Source organism: Fukomys damarensis, unplaced genomic scaffold (assembly GCF_012274545.1).
Source record: "Fukomys damarensis isolate Sample0158 unplaced genomic scaffold, DMR_v1.0_HiC HiC_scaffold_16, whole genome shotgun sequence".
Classification (NCBI taxonomy): Eukaryota; Metazoa; Chordata; class Mammalia; order Rodentia; family Bathyergidae; genus Fukomys; species Fukomys damarensis.
The window spans coordinates 61,563,832-61,580,407 of record NW_022900928.1 but is presented as its reverse complement, the minus strand read 5'-3'; the positions used below and the strand labels follow the sequence as shown (position 1 = coordinate 61,580,407).

At 42.8% G+C, this 16,576-nt stretch overlaps 1 protein-coding gene across 4 annotated transcripts in view; it reads right to left on the bottom strand.

The window, feature by feature from the left end:
- Ttc12 (tetratricopeptide repeat domain 12) overlaps positions 1-16,576 on the bottom strand; it is a 57,077-nt gene that overhangs the window by 13,142 nt on the left and 27,359 nt on the right. For all 4 annotated transcript variants that reach the window (XM_010629465.3, XM_010629464.3, XM_010629462.3 and 1 more), the window contains 9 exons: positions 16,071-16,259; positions 14,118-14,187; positions 13,256-13,344; positions 10,787-10,955; positions 5,018-5,110; positions 3,733-3,793; positions 2,912-3,049; positions 2,333-2,431; positions 1,808-1,876 (listed from right to left, as the gene is read on the bottom strand). In XM_010629465.3, coding sequence (XP_010627767.1) covers positions 1,808-1,876; positions 2,333-2,431; positions 2,912-3,049; positions 3,733-3,793; positions 5,018-5,110; positions 10,787-10,955; positions 13,256-13,344; positions 14,118-14,187; positions 16,071-16,259 — 977 coding nt within the window. The remainder of the gene's footprint in view (positions 1-1,807; positions 1,877-2,332; positions 2,432-2,911; positions 3,050-3,732; positions 3,794-5,017; positions 5,111-10,786; positions 10,956-13,255; positions 13,345-14,117; positions 14,188-16,070; positions 16,260-16,576) is intronic.

Sequence of the window (16,576 nt, the reverse complement as noted above, 5' to 3'; positions counted from 1 at the left end):
GAAAAAAAGAAAGACAGATATGCTTGTCATTGTGTCCTTTGAGAAGTTTGTTTTGAAGTGCCAGGTGGAGAGGTGGTACCTACAAATACTAGACAGCAAAGTTTTTTTTCTTCTCTAAGCTTTGAATTTATTTATGCAGTGATTCCTATACTATTTGTTATAGTCCTAAAGAAAGAAAAAGAGAAGGAAAAAATGGAAAAGATAAAGAAAAAATGCTCTGATTTTATGCTTAGAGACAGACTGTCAAATGCAGCCCTCCACTTCATAATTGTGTTCTCTGTTGTCCCTAAGGTTGTGAACTGTCAATCCTCTCCAGGGTACAGGAGGAAAATGTACCATCAAACAGCCAAGTCCCCTCTGTTCTCTGTGTGAGGGCCTCAGCCCTGTCTTATTTCCACTCTTGCAATTTTCTCCATCTTGTAGAAATGCATTATAATTACTGATTCATGGTGGGGGGGTCTCTTGCCTATACATTTTGTCAATGTGGACTTTTCATTTCCCAATGCCTTTAATTTCATTTTACTAAGATTTCCACAAAGAGAAGGGATAAACCTGTGCATTATCATATTATCAATCTTATTGCCCTAACCAGCTTCATACACATCTTACAATTCTGCTACAGTTGACACTACAGATCCCTTTGCAGGCCCAAGGCAATGGAGTGTCTGACCCAAGGACCACACTCCCATGGTGAATGTGCTGTTCTTTTAAGCAAGGTAGCCAGTATCCAACAGGAGCACACATGGCTGCCTGGTCCAAGAGGTTCCCGTAAGTGCTGCAGACCCAGCTTTAGGTCTGCACTACCCACAGCAGCCTTACACACCTGAGAAGAGTGGTGCTTACCATGGTGAAAGGCACAAGCATCTTCTAAGGATCTGATGAATCAATAATGCCCCATCATAAAAATGCACCTTCTCTTAGAATTTTTTTGGGGGTGGTACCGGGGGTCAAACTCAGGACCTCGTACTTGCAAGGCAGGCAGCACCACTGAACTAAATCCCAGGCCCTTCACTTGGAATTTTTGACAAAATTACACAACCTTTACACTATAATGTTGATTGGGAGTGCTGGCCTTGAAAAGTATACTGAATTGGATATGACTTTGATTGTTTTCTATAGGTTTTAGACCCCGGAGATGATTAGTAATGTGAGGGAAGAAGACACAGCTCAGTATGATGACAAATAGCCTCTTAAATCATATTATTGGTCATCTCTTGATGCACTGTGCTAAGTTTTTTTACCCAACAAAAGTTTTTTTCTGTTCCCTGTGTGAATTGTTGGCTTTTTTCTCAGTTTGCTTCAGTCTTAGAAGCAAAATGAAGAAAACCATTCCTGTATAAATCTCCAAAGAGGCCAAAACTTGTATGCATAAACCACCTCCAAGATCACTGGCCTTAAAACATGGTCCTAGCTTTTTTGATGATAGAAAGGAGGGAGAGTAGATACAATCTTTTGTCTTGTCCAATCTTTAAAAGATCTCTTCAAATGGAACAAATCAGGAAAATTACACTGTGTTTGCTGGTCAGATTCCAGGAAATACAGAAAAGAGATTCTGAATGGGTTCCTGGACTCTATGAAGTCCACAGATGGGCCCTGGGGAAAGGTCACCAAATTCCCCAAATTGTAAGCAAAATCCGGTGTTTATGTGCTTGTGGGCATCATACTGAGGCATATCTTCCCACCATACCTTCAAGAGTCAACAGATTATCAAAGGTAGCAACTGCCAAAAGGTTAAGATCCACCTACATTAAAATGAAACTAGAACAGAAACAAAGACGCTGATTCTGGATGTCTCTGAGAAACTTACAGTTAGGATGCCCCCATCTTGGCTGTTTAGTAAAGAGAGGCACCTTCTGCTCAGCTCCACAGCCCACACCTACAACCACCAGGAAAAGGGAGGAGAGTTTAATGTCCTGAGACTGAAATGCTCTGTGGAGTTTCTTCTGCGCAACCAGACAGAACTACCCACTCCCTCCTGCCACATTCTGTCCAGATTTTCTCCACAAACCTTCTGTTATTGGTCCTATGCTGTTCCATCTTTATCTCCCCCTAACTCTGGCAGTACTTTCACAGTAGGGGCCATATTTTATTTGACTTTCTAAATACAGCCTCTGGTGCTATGCTCAGCATACCCTGGACAAACAGGCAACTTTCTGAAGTAATATATGACTGATTTATCTTGTCCTTACAGAGGCAAGTGACAGAGTGTCCTTCCAGCCCTTTCCATCCCCACTGCTGGTGCCCAAACCCATATGCTGTGTATAGTTCTATGCAGCAGGATGTGTTCAGGTTGTTCCAGGGCAATATGGAGGGAAGACAAGAGTGCCCATACCTCTGAGGCAAAGGGGACCTGAAGACATAGGTTCATCACGAGTCCCAGGACTGTGTAAGTGACCTCTCTGTATAGGTCCATGTTGTCCTCGCACTTGGCCTTGGAAACAAAACAAAACAATCAATGACCTTGCTGCCTTGCAGCTTTCATGGGCATCTCGTCCCTTGGACAAGGACCTCAGAGATACCCACATTCCCTAAATTTTCAATGTCATGGACTTGAGTGTTGGTAGAAGTGCAGACGAGTTCCATGAGTCAGTGTTTATCTGGGAGATGTAAAAGAAATCCCTGGGATCTTTGTCAAATTTCTCTGCATCTTCCTAGCCCCAGGTGAGCTTCTGAAATGGACAATCAGGGAAGCTCCACCAGAAAATCCCAAAAATCCCACAAGGGTGCGAAAGACTTGGTGTGGAGGCTCTTTTAGTCCTGCAGCTCATAAAAATCTATGGTTTCAGATGGATAACCCACTAGCTTCAGCACTCTAAGAAACAGAATTTTTGGAAAAGCCAGATATTTAAGAAGAAGTCAATGCCCCCAAAGAGGATAAAAGACTAAATTTGAGTAGAAAATCTAAAAATACCAGGAGGCCCAAACAGGCATCCCTAAATTCTTCACAGGATGACATGTGTCTTCGAGCAGCAGCCTCAGCACTGAGATTTCCTATGATGACAATACACCTGCAGAGCGCTGAGGAGTTGGTTACCATCGGATCTCTCTTCTAAAGTGAATGAAAAGCAAACAAAGCCTCAGAGAGCAAGTAAATAATTCCAGCACAGTCTCTAAGAGTGGTCCTCACTCACCAGAAGATTGGGAACCACTGGACTTAATGTCACTCAGAGACATCAATGGGGTCCCACCGGTAACAGGACAGAAGAACATAGGGGCAGACCCAACAGGGCTTTGGCTCCTCCACCAACCAGCTAGGAGGCCTGTGTAAGCCCTTCCCTTCTGAGAGCCCCCATTTTCACAGCTATGAAATTTTGGGATGTGGTTATGCTCCCTAAGTGCCCCTGAAATGTCTATGGCTCACTAGGCACAGCGTGGTCTCCAGAAGAACCCTTACTATCCTCTGTCCCATCAGTAACAGCTGTTATACTTGTCCTCCCAATGGGGGACTTTGTATCAGGAGGGGACTGATGGAGACTGACCAACTCTCCCCTTTTTACCTAAGATACAGTTCACACACAGTTTTTTTCCATGTAACCAGACCCATCCATGTACTACCACCTCCACCTGTCCTGTCTGCAGCCATTTCAGTAACTGAGAATCATGTAAATTTCCAGCTATGAATAAATGATTTAATTAACCAGAGAAAAAACTGAGAGTTCAGTGTTTGAAACGATGTTTAAACAACTTTGTTCAAGCTCCATGCATGGAGGACAGAAATGAGTATGTGCTCACCAGTACACCTGTGAGTGCAGGGAGAGCACCTGGAAGGTTGGCCCGAAACCAGACTTGGAATCTGTCAAGAAAATGTCAGCCAGGATTATTTTTACATAGCACAAGTGATAATGTAATACAGTATCTTGGGTAATGTAGCAAACAGTTATGAACTGGGCCTGTGTGATTTACAGTAGGCATGGACAATTCATCTGACCTCTCTTCTGTCCAAAGTATATAATGTGGCTTAATTTTCCCAAGTCTAGAGAATAGTTTTTAATGTTAAATGACAGATCTCAGATGGCATCTGTCTTACAGCAGAAGCTGCTAGAATCCTTAGTCCTCTTCTAAGCTGACTTTGCACCCCGCTCCCTTGCTGATTCTATACATCATGTGTGTGCTGTGCGAGGACCCAGCTGTACACATCTGCACATGACAGAGCAGCAGTCTACACTTCCTCCCCATGCCAGCTGGCTGCCTGTCTGCAAGCAAAGGCAGTTCTCCATTACATGACTGTTTCCAGGCAAGCCCCTTAAAGTTCGTAAGGAAATTTTTAAAAAAGATAAGATTTTTTAAAAAAATCTTAAGAATTAAAAAAAAATAAGGCCATTACTGTCTTCCCCAGCAGCTAAGCAAAACTAAAGCACAAAACCAGGGCAGGAAGAAAGTCACCCCCATAATGACACTGGCAAACCAAGGCTACATTTCACCGCTCATCCTCATTTGTTCATTCACCAAAATTTTACTAGGCACTGACTAAGAAGGGGAGTTTCCCTGACACATAATAGCTGTGCTGACTGTGAAAGGCACTGTTTTAAGTGGTCATTACGCAGTATCTGCCAGGGATTGGTTTCAGGAATCCCCTAGGTATCAAAATCTCTAAATGCTCAGTTCCCTTAGCGATAATGCCATAGTCTTTTTTTTTTTTTTTTTTGGTACCGGGGATTGAACTCGGGTCCTTGTGCTTTCAAGGCAGGTGGCGGAACCACTGTGCTAAATCACCAGCCCTTTTCTCACTATTTTTGATCTGTGGTTGACTGAATATGCAGATGCGAAGACCATAGATATAAAGAGCCAACTGCATATCACTGCTCCCAGACCCAAAGAGGACAGGGTCAACCTCCACTCAGGTCTGAGATAGAAATGGATGATCACAGCCTTCTCGTAGGCAACCACCCTCTACCTCTGAATGCTTTGTTGTTCAGTCAACACTTGACCTAGTATCTCTGCACACTGCACATTTAAAAAAATCAGACAACTCAATATGGGGGAAGAATTGTCAATTTCTAAAAGTAAAAATCACTACCTTTCTTCCAGAGCCAAGTCTGTGAGCAGTCCAATGGCGGTACTGGCCTTGTTGTCTGAGAAGTCAAGAAATGATAGCAGTGCTTCCAGCAATCTGCAGAAAACCATAAAAACCTGAGAGTGGGTTGTCTCGCAACTACCTGTATCCCCAAACAAGAACTCTGCAAGGAGTCCAGGAAGAAGTCAGCACCCAGGTGAGAGAAATTGAAAGGGTGGCCTAGATGCCTTCCTGGAAGCCTGAGCTCCTTGCCCACCCCAAAGAGATAGACACTGATCTTTTGGAATGGCTCCAACTATTTAATGTGAATTCACTGGTGGTGAAACAGTTTTACCCAAAGTTTAGTGTTTACTGATTATTAGGCACCAGCTTGGAAGGAGTCTCAGTGCTCTGGCCCCATCAAGTTCATTAAGTTAGAAGACATCTAAATGGAACACTTACTAATCTGCTGATGACTGAAGTGGGTGGGCCCCATAATAAAGTGGGTGATAGAATAAAGATTTAACAAGATCTTGACAGGCTGCTAAATGTATCATATAAAATTTAATAGTGTTACACTCATAGTCCTCCACTAAGAGCTGAAAATTCTGGGCCAGTAATAGAACTCAAAAATCTGCTTTTGAACTGGTTCAAAAAGATTTTAAGAGTTTTCAGACACTGCAAACAGTCTGGGCCAACAGTCTGGTGTAGCTGCCAAAAAAAAAGTAAATGCAATCTCAGGCTGCCCAAATGAATTTACTGGCACCAGACAGTGGAAGGAAGAGTAATGTGTCTATCCAGTATTAAGAATCTACATTGTGCTGAGTACTGTGTTCAGTACTGGCTCCAGGGAGCTTCCAGGACAGTATGGGGACAGGACAAAGCATGTCAGGTAGAACCCCCTGAGATGCTCTCAGTCCATGAGTATCTTTGGGGACTGCTGGAAGCTCCTTATAGTTAGTTCTTAGGGTGTGAGGGAATGACAGCGAGTAGAAAGACAAGGGAGCTAGACAGTGCCCATGTCATGGTGGGCACTTCTACAGCCTGCCAGTAACCCTAGAGGTCCATGTCTTTCAAAGTGTAGTTGGTAGATGACTTGTGTGGTGGTGATGGAGGTGGACATGGATTTCTGAGCTTCTGTCTGTGTTGAAAAGGGAGGAGGTTGTATTTTAAGCACATTCTTGGGTGACTACACTGTATCTCAGGAATTGGAGAAGTAGTGTTGGACAAAAGAGAGTTGTTTCAGCATTTGAAGTAGAGAAACAATGAGACAGATGTCATTTTAGAAAAATCGTTTTGCTGGGCAAAGACCAATTTATAGCAGGTAGGATAGGAGGAATCCAACCAGGGGAGTACTGTGATTGTCCAGACAACAAAGGTTAAGGGGATGAACTGCAGCAGAGGCAGCATAAGAGCTACTATCAAAAAGGAGGCAATCAAAACCGTGAAGAAATAACTAGAACTGGAAGAGGAGAACTGAAGGAAATGATCAAGGAGACACTAAGGAACAAGAACTGACAACCTACTATCTTGTGGAGGTGATAAGGGCAATCAAGGTTATCTCCAGGATCTGGCATAAGTAACCTTCCTCTGCAAAGACAGGAAATTCAGGTAGAGGTCTGATTTGAAGAACCACATTTTGATTTGTTAGTTTATGATACTCATGAATGTTGAGATAGAGATGTCCAGTGGTAGAAGAGTATTGCTATCTAGCATTCAAGAGAGAGACTCAGACTCTGTCTTTTAAAGCCACAGATGAGAAGAGGGTCAAGGGTAGGATCCTAGAGTCTCTGATTTGGAATACTGGCAGCATAAGAGGATTAGTGAAGGAATCCAAGAGGAAAAAGCCAGGAGAGAGAAAGAATTCATGTGGGCAGTCTACAAACATGTAGAGTTTCAAGAAGCGTAGTGGTAAAGAGGACCAAAAGCCACAGGGCAATCAAGTGAGAGACAGAAAAGAGCACAATGGACTGGTTATTTGGGAGTGTGGTATCTGGTTACCCACTTCCAGAGTACCGGGTCTGCTTAGCAACTGGTTCTAGGAGGGACCAGAAGATAAATCACCTAAGAATGGCCAAGGGAACAAGAATGTTTAACCTGGAAAAGACTGGCGTTTCAGGTTCTAAAACACTAGAATATGGAAGGATTTGTTGCATTCTATAGGTCTTCAATCATCTGGACCATAATGCTGTGGGGCAGAAAGTCTGTGTTCAGTGTAAAGAGATGACTGCCATCAATCAATACTGCTCCAGATGTGGAAGGCTGCCTTGGGAGGTAAGCTCTATATCCTCACTAGCTGGGGAAAGATCCCTTAGCCTATGAGATGCTTTAGTGTCCATCCCAAATCAGAGACAAATACAATGAAAACATTGGCTACTCTTCAGAGAGGTGCATACACAGGCTATGCTAGGATGACACAAAGAGGGCCCATCTGTGCTGGGTGGGCTGGACTGGATAGTCTCCAAAGTTCATGTAATTCCAAGCTTCTGCAAAGCCTGACTTTCTCAGGATTTTCTAGTATTCTTAATGTCAGAAATAATTTGTTTTAGAGTTAGTTCAGATTCTCCCTCTATCGATTTAAGTCTGTCTTCTTGGCCTGGAAAGTGAATGCTCATGGACCCAAACAGCACAGAGAGTAAGACTACAGCTGAGATCATCTTGGCTTTGTCTTGGTGAGCATAAGCAAGTAGGCTCTCTCACAATATGAAAAAATATTCATCCAAAGCACACATATTACCCAAAAAGGACTGTGTGTCCCTTTTTAGCTCCTCTTGCTTTCTCTTACTCAGAGGCAGATTTTAGACTATATCAACAAGCAGCTGTCCCTGTGTGTGCCTGCAGGTCAAAGAATGGTTTCATATAACCAATAAATACACTGCTGTCTCAGTTTAGGACCCAGAACAATATACACTGAAGAGAAAAAATGATTATAAAATATTGTTGAGTCTATACTGGACTCAATGGCAAGCCTCATAGTGGTAGTTTTTGTTGCCAGAGACTGTTCTGGCTAACTCCACGGACATTCCTACTCCTTTCCATTCTGCCTGACTGTACTTTAGAAGCTGGGACCATTTTCCCCATAAAGAGTGGCATGTGACACAATTCCATTCAAAGAGACATACACAGTTGCTTTTCTTAATAAAAATGGATGGATCCACTGGTGCTGACCTATCTTAAATAGAGATGTGCAACTTGGTGCTATAGCAAGTGGGGAGGTGTGACAATGAGGGGAAGGGTATGAGAAGGGCAAAGATCTTGATCTTGACATTTTTAAGCCACAGATTACTGTTTCGTTTTTTCTTGTTACGTGAGAAAAGCAAGCCAGGCTCTATTTTGCTTAAGGTTCTTTTGGTCCACCATTCAAATTTGTGTGTGTGTGCGTGTGCATGTGTGTGTGCATGTGGTGCCGGAGATCGAACTCAGAACCTTGTGCTTGAGAGGCAGATAGCGGAACCAACTAATCAAATTTTAACTGACATGGACATCATCCCTCTTAAACCATGAGACACTGGGGCATCAAGGCTAAGTAGCTTTACCAGGTCACATAAGTAGCAAGAGACATGCAGAGGAGTGAAGCTGAGGACATCCTGAGTCTAATAACCTAATGCTTTCTACAAAGTGACACTGGCCCTTGGCTGCTTCTTGCTAGCACAATTCATTCCTTCAACCTCTCATACGAGGGCAACATTTTGGGAGGAATGTGATCTGCATGCCTTGGTAGGAGTCATGGGACTGGATATGGCCCTATCCTGCTACAACCACCTCATTTCATTACAGAGAATCCATTACACCCCCTTCCAGTTTGAAGATGGGCATTATCAAGACTAGTGGGCACAAAAGTTATTAGCTGAAGTTTCTCTTACTGTCCAAAGACAGTAGGCAGTACTATGTGAGGTGATCATAAACCCCATTCTTCATGACACTAGAAACATTCGAATTGAAACTTAAGCAATTCAAAGACAGCTTGAGGGGAAAACACTTATGATAACTACAGCTAAATTTACTCAGAGACAAAAATTCAATCAACCCCCCACACACACATGATGAAGATACTGAGGAAATGACTGCAGAGTCATTAGAAAAGTGATGTGCTTTTGGAAGATTTAACTCTTCTAATAATACGTCTTCCTAGATAATAGAGCTTTAGCAGGATGACAAGGCCTATGTTGGCAGCTGTTGGGGCTGGGATTAGGCAGATTAGAGAAACAAAGAGGGCCATAGCTGAGGCCCAATGATCACTCTGTCTTAGCACACACTGAATCTCCTCACTTGTTAAACATCAAGTATCCCCAGACTCATGTTTTGGGGGCTTGATCCCCAATACCGCAATGTTCAGAAGTGGGGCCTAGAGAGGTGACAAAATCATAAGTGTGCCAATCTCATTAATAAGTTAACCCAGGCCAGGGATTTAGCTCAGTGGTTCTGCTGCCTGCCTTGCAAGTGCAAGGTCCCAAGTTCAATCCCTAGTACCAAAAATAAAGTTAACCCACTGATGAGTTCATAGCTGAATAAGGTATTAGCAGGTAGGACCCAGTTAGAGGAAGTAGATCAGTAGGCCACACCTTTACATATACCTTATCCCAGGTCCTTTCCTCTCTCTCTTTGGCTGTTTCCCCTTCTATCTTCTTCCTCACTGCCATGAGATGAGCAACTTTCCTCTGTCACACCCTTCCACCATGATGTCTCTGCCTTGCCACAGGCTGACATCAGTGACGCCAGAACACCATGCACCAAAACCTCTGAAGCCATGAGCCAAAGCAAACCTTTCTCTAAGCAGATTTGCTCAGGTATTTGGTCACAGTGATTTTCATCTAACCAACACCAAAATTAACAAGTGGGAGGACCCAACTTGGTTTAAGAAAGATCCTACAGGGCTGCTGGTGTGACTCCTTCTCTTGTTGTGAACAGAGAGTAGGAGCTACATGCCAAGCAACACACAGCAGGGAGATAGCTAGGTGAGATCCTCTCCTTCCTTGATGCAGCTTCTCATGTCTCATCTGTGAAATGGGGTAATAACTCCACAAGATGAGGGGAGGTAAAACAGAGTTACAGAGAGCAAAGTTGTTTGTAGGTTGTGTCTGAAATATTTATAAAGCAGGCTGTAATAACTGCTACTATTCCATTTGGATGAATTACATGCAAGCATTCTGATCTCAAAAATGGCAATTTCATTATGTTCAAATCATCAGAGACATGAGGAGGGAAATGGGCCAGTCTGAAATTGGAAGATAAATACAATGAAAATAAAATAAATCAGTAAACTAAGAAAACAAATGAAATAAAAATAAACTGAAAAGAAAATGGGCAGAATCACTGTGGTGTGGGTAATGCTTTAGGCAGTCTCCTTTAGAGAGAGGAGTACTATATTGCTGTGTGCTTCAGCCTTGGAAAGATCTCCACACAGTAGCATTCACTTATTAATTTATACTCTACTTTGTTGCAGAAAGCGTTTAAGGATATGCAAAATCAGGTAGATATTGCTTCAAGCAGGAATGAAAGAGGCAACAAAAGGGCAGGAATAAGATGGAGCCAGGCCTACGGTTAAAAGGATAGAAACAAGTGACCTATTTCAAGGCTGGGTTTCACATCTGGCTACAGAAGTTCTGCCCAGACACTGCCTACCGTATTTGTGGGACAGAACGGGGCCAGCATGCAAAAGTGAAACGACCCACGCTGCTGAGTTCACACAGGAGCTGATCCTGCAGGGCCTTTCAAAGGCTCTCTCTGCTCTTGATCCCTCAGAAAGTGATGACCCAAGATGTTGCAAGAAACACCCTTCCAGCGGAGCCTTACCGGGTCATATCAAGGTGGCTGATGACCAGGCTCCGTCCATGCTCAGTCTGGGTGACCTGCAGCAGCAGGGATAAGCTCTGCTGCTGGATGGCCATGACTTTGGAGGTCAAGAGGGAGGGCAGCAGCCTCGCCGTGTTGGGGTGCAGCACAAGCAGACGCTGGTTTTCCTCTGCAAAACACAGTTGTCACCTGCCTTGTGCAGGCTGCAATGCAGTCCAACCAGTTCTGTCTTCCACCAACTCTTCTCTACTGGCTTGAGAAGCAGGATATGACATGCAAGAGCAGGACCTTAGAGCCAGACTGCCGGTCTGACTGAGCAGGGGAGTGGCCTCGGCCAGCTATTAGCTCCTGTGCCCTCGGTTTCCTTGTCAATAAAATGAGGATGATAATCCATCCACTAGAGTTGGTAGGAGGATTCCAAAGGTAAATATGTGATCCTGCCAGACAGGGCCTGGTACAAAGAGATTGACTATAATGTTACAACTGTCAAAAGGCTCACTGGTCTGTAATATCTGGAAATGGGAGTAAAGGGAAAGAAATCAGCTTAAGTGTAATGCATCATTAGGCCATCAGTCCTCAAATAATGGCCAGTATGCTCATCTGAATTTTTCTAGGAAACTAGAGTGTCGCATGAGAACATTCATTAATAAATCATGTCCTCCTTTCTATGAGCTACTTCCAGGGCAGTAGCATTGGATTTACCCTTTTTCACCTGCTTCACATTCTGAGCAGGTACTTGAGAGCAGGGGTACATAACTGAGCACTGAAATCAAGCAGAGCAAGCTAGATCTTGTGGGAAGGGGACCCGTCACCCAGGTCTCACTATCTATACACTATCTTTCTCCCCATCTATACATTGCAGAGTGGTCAAGCAGAGGACATGTACCTAGCTCTTCCAGTCCTAAAAGAGTCAAGACACAGGACTGCAGGATCTGACGTGGAGTCCATGCATATAACTACATTTTCATTCAAACAGCATATCTCAATTATATACTTCCCTACAATTACCAGTGATCATGTCAAATGGGATCTACAGATCTTCCAAATGAAAAGGATTTTCTCCATTTTAGTTTACCTATTTTTTTTATACTGGAAAAGTACCCTGTCGTAAATAATTCAAACAACACAGAAGCAGTACCAAGCAGTACTCTGCTGCCTCCTCTACGTAGAGCCAGTCCCTGAGGAGCTACTTTACTCACCCCACTGTTAAGAATAATGTTAAAAACACTATACTTCCTACTCTGTGACTGGCTTCTCTCTTCCACTCAGAAATATGTCATCAACATATTTTCATGTTCCTAAATTATTCCTTTGTCCTCTTTAAAAGCTGCTTTGTATTTACTGAGCTAGATATATCAAAGATTTCATGGGACCGAGATAAAGTATATGTATCCCAGGTTGTATCTGACCATCTTTTTCAAATATTTAAAAATATGTAACTCTAAGTTCACAGGAAACAAAGTCAATGGGTGATTGTGTCAGGTTCACAAACAGTGAAGAGGCCAGCACCAAGTCCTGTCTTCCTCCCGTCTACAGGAGGCTTTGTACACGGTCCTGTTGGTCCTGTTCAGAAGAGCAAGGCACCCCCATGATGATTCTGTGCAGTGACCCTTCAGGAAATAAGCCTGCTGATTGTCCAGTTTTCCAGAGTTTATTTTCTGAGATTCATGCTTCTCCCACTCTACTAAATAAAAACAATTGCGTTGCCCTCAACATTTTATAGTACACAAACTGCACTGGTAGGCTCTGTTACTGGCTTCTCAATTAGCACTGTGGAGAGGAAACACATCTGTCATTATTCCTATTTTTAGTGTTTCACATCAAACCTTTTTCTATGAAACAAACTTTTTTAAAATAAGGGAAATACTTAAAATATTTATTTATACTGAAGTCACAAAGATGCATAAGAAAGATTATGCAAGAGCTTAATGAACTCCAGAAGATGCTACCATGAAAAAAGTTAAGAGTTGACACGGAAAATAAAACTCCCTACAGCATTTCACTGTGTCAGTATCAGATGCAATTAGTGTCTCAAAATGCTGGCTGGCTGACAATCCTACAGCTCAAGATGCTGAAATGGGTGCTGTGTTCAACAAAGAGTTTTAGGCAGATAGGAAATGAAACACTCTGTCCACCCCATTTCCAGCACATGAGCAGACACCATGAGTCTGCAGAGAGAAGGCCATGTGAGAGATCACGTCATGCTACAGCCACCTTGCCTACAATCTACGGGCTGCTCTCCAGCCACCCAAGGCCCAGGAGGAGACATAACTGTAATGTAGACCTTGTTCTGAGCCATGTGCTTCTTGGAGGGAGGGAGGGGTGTGTGTGTGTGTGTGTGTGTGTGTGTGTGTGTGTGTGTAGAACCAACTCTCTAGGACTTGGCTTTGAGGGGAACAATCATGCTCAACTGTGCAGCTGAAGCATCTACAGCTCATTACTGGTGATTAACAGTCAGTGTAGGCTTACCATTCTCACTGCAAACTGCTTGCCAAAGCTTAAGAACAGTCACACAGACTGTCTCTTCAATCATATCTTTTTCTGCCATGGAAAGGCACCTACAACGGACACAGAGAACAATGGGAAGTCTGAAGATAAGTCTTGATTTTCTTTTCACTGGGTTTTATTTCATACCTTGATCACCAAATACCAATTTTTGAAAGTAATTTACAAGTCAGAATTATAAGGCATCAGGATCAAAGGACTAGCAATCACAAAGCCAAGAGTACAGGTTAAGTTCACAGGCTGGAGGGAGCACAGTGAAGGTTGCCCAAAGGGCGGGCAGTAAGCTGGGAATGATAGCAATGGCTAGACATTCAAATATATACTGGCAACTCTAACCTACATCAGAGTTCTAAGCCTTGGGAATCATACCAGGTACATAACTGAAATATAAAATAAAATAGAAGTAAGTTTAATAAACCACCTCCTACTACACATATATTTCTTCAGATGAAATTCTAAGTGAGAGTAGCCAGAACCCAGGCAATTCTACTTCCGCATAGGACAAACAAATTTCAAAAGAAAAAGAACAAACAGAAATCCTGCAAAAACTGGTGGGAAACCATTACTTCCCAGACTCTGAAGAGCTTGGAGGAGCCTGGGACAAGCTGCTGTTTCTCTGTCTGCACATGACTCGAACAACCCAAAGCGTCAAGCTCAAGGGAATTCATATGATGGCACTGTGGTCCTGGAGGGGCCACCTCCGCTGACTGTGGGACTAGGATGCGGTAATGCGGTAAATCACTGCTTATGCAACCAGCATCTGGCTTCATAAGAAATGAGTGTCCTTCCTTGCCTTGACATGAGCTGTCTTCCCACACATTCCTACCTTCTTATGACCTCGTTGTTACTGATGATGCTGAATCCATTGTGGGTTCTGAATAAAGTTTGTTCTGTGCCTAAAATAAATTTACAGGAGACCACGTCAGGTTCATGAACTGCCTGGCAGGTGTCAAGCTGAAGCTCAGTCAGCCGATTGAGAACTCCAATATGGAAGGTCAAGGTCTCTAATTTAAAGTTTGGTGGAAACAAACATCTTTACATTCTGAAAACCACAAGTGTCACCAGTCACTCAGTGCTTCAGTTAGAGGGATTATTTAGAGAAGGAGAGTGGAGCTGGGGTAGCCTTGGAGTTAGTGGCACATGCGTCTCTTTGCAGTCTTTAGGAATTGCTTAACCTCTGGAAAACATTGACGTTCACATCTCTTCTGAAATATTTATTTTGAAGCTGTTTCCAGGTAATTTCCAAAAACTGCTGGAGGGAATATTTGAGCACCCTGGATGTGTACCAAAGAGAAGTCAGAGGCCCCTTCTATTTGTACAAACAACATTCTGTCACTGAGCAGCAAAAACTGCTTAAGCCCTGGCATCAATGTTCACAAGAATGGGTGAAAGGGAAATTGTATGGTTCTCATTAGGAGAAGCAGAGCTGATGTTTCCTCAGAAACTATTTTCACATTCTAAACAACCATGATGGGTAACTTGGATGAATCTTACAGTTTATCCTGCAAAATTCTACCTTCCATTTCTCTATAAGGGAGCATGCAGAATGTTTGGGGTGAACTTGGGGATGTAGGGAGTATGTGTGGGATGTGTGGAGCATGGGTGAGGACTGTGTATTTAGAATATGTACACTGAAAAAAAAATTAAGCCACAGAATTTTAAAGGGCCGGGGATTTAGCTCAGTGGTTCCGCTGCCTGCCTCGCAAGTGCAAGGACCCGAGTTTGATCCCTGGTACCAAAAAATAAAAAAAAAAAGCCATAGAATATGTACACTGATATAAATATGGTGTGTGCACTGTATGTGAGGTATGGAGTGTGTGTGTGTGTGTGTGTGTGTGTGTGTGTGATATATTTGACAGGTGAGTAAATGCTCTCCATGTGAATGTGTGGTATATATAATAAGGCAGCTGATCAAAAATATCACATCTGTTTAAATTTTAAAAAGTGTATTTACAATAAAAAATATATTGCCATTAAGCCTCCTCAGAATACTCCCCCTCCCTTCAAACATGTTTATCTCATTGTTCTTCCCAATTTCTGAAACAGTTCTGGAAATCCTCTTTCATTGGTGCCTTCACAAAGTATGATAAAAAAATATGGTCAATGTTGGGCCGGGGATTTACCTCAGTGGTTCCACTGCCTGCCTTGCAAGCACAAGATCTCAAGTTCGATGCCAAAAAAAAAGGTCAATGTCACTGCTGAATGCCATCCAGCAGAAAGGCAGGTCCATAAAAACATCATGGTGTATCTTCATCCACATTCACTGATCTGGCACTGAGCAACTTCTGGCTTTTTCACAAAGTCAAAATGCCCATGAAAGGTAAATGTTTTCAATCAATTCAGGACATCAAGGCAGTGCTGACAGTGCGACTAAAGACATAAAAAAGGACTATCAGAATTGCCTCAGAAAGTGGCAGAAATGATGGGATAAGTGTGTTCTAAGTAAGGGGAGTCTTTTGAAAAGAGCTAATGGCAATCTATCTTTTATTTTAATATTTTTTATTTAATCATACATATATGGAGAGTTGCTGTTTGCGTGTGTTTTGTGTTGTGTTGTATGTGTGATGTTTACTGCTTGTGTGTTGAGTGTACGCATGCTCTAAAGAGAGAAAAAGAGAAGGTAGCAGTGCACCCTTTTAGCACTTATATTAGAGGAGATCTTCAACCCTCTGTGTTGGTAGAAGGGAAGGAAGGATTCTTTTGTCTCTTATAGCTGAGCCCAAAGCCCCATCCCTTCAAACTGAAAACACTCAGGAGATTACACTCATCTCTGGCTTACAATCCTTCATTACGTCAGTCAGGATCTCCATTCCCCCTGCATAGAACAAAGGTGTCTGGTCAGGCTTAGAAAGGGTTTCCAGGAGGTTTTTGGTTGTCACAGCTGTATTCTTTCCTGTATTCAGCAATTCATGGGCTTCTTTTTCTTGAAAGTCTGTCTTCTCCTGGAGATCTACTTGGTGCAGGTATTCTGATAAAACAAGAGGGAAACACACAAACCAAACAAAACCCTTTTAACCCAAATACCACACAAAAAGTCACCTAACAACATTTCACAAGAGTCACTGTTCCTTCCTCACTCCTTTTCTTCTTTCTTTTTCCTTTCCTTTTATTGGAAGTTGAAAAGTATAGAGCATTAAAATAATGTGAACACTCCTCAGCAAGAAAAAGTTTAGGAACAAAGTAAAGCCCGACTCTTAACCATCTTGGAGATTCTGAGCAATCTAGAAGACACAATAGGAGGATAGCACAGAGAAAAGGAAGGTAAAAACTAGAGTGGGAGAAGAA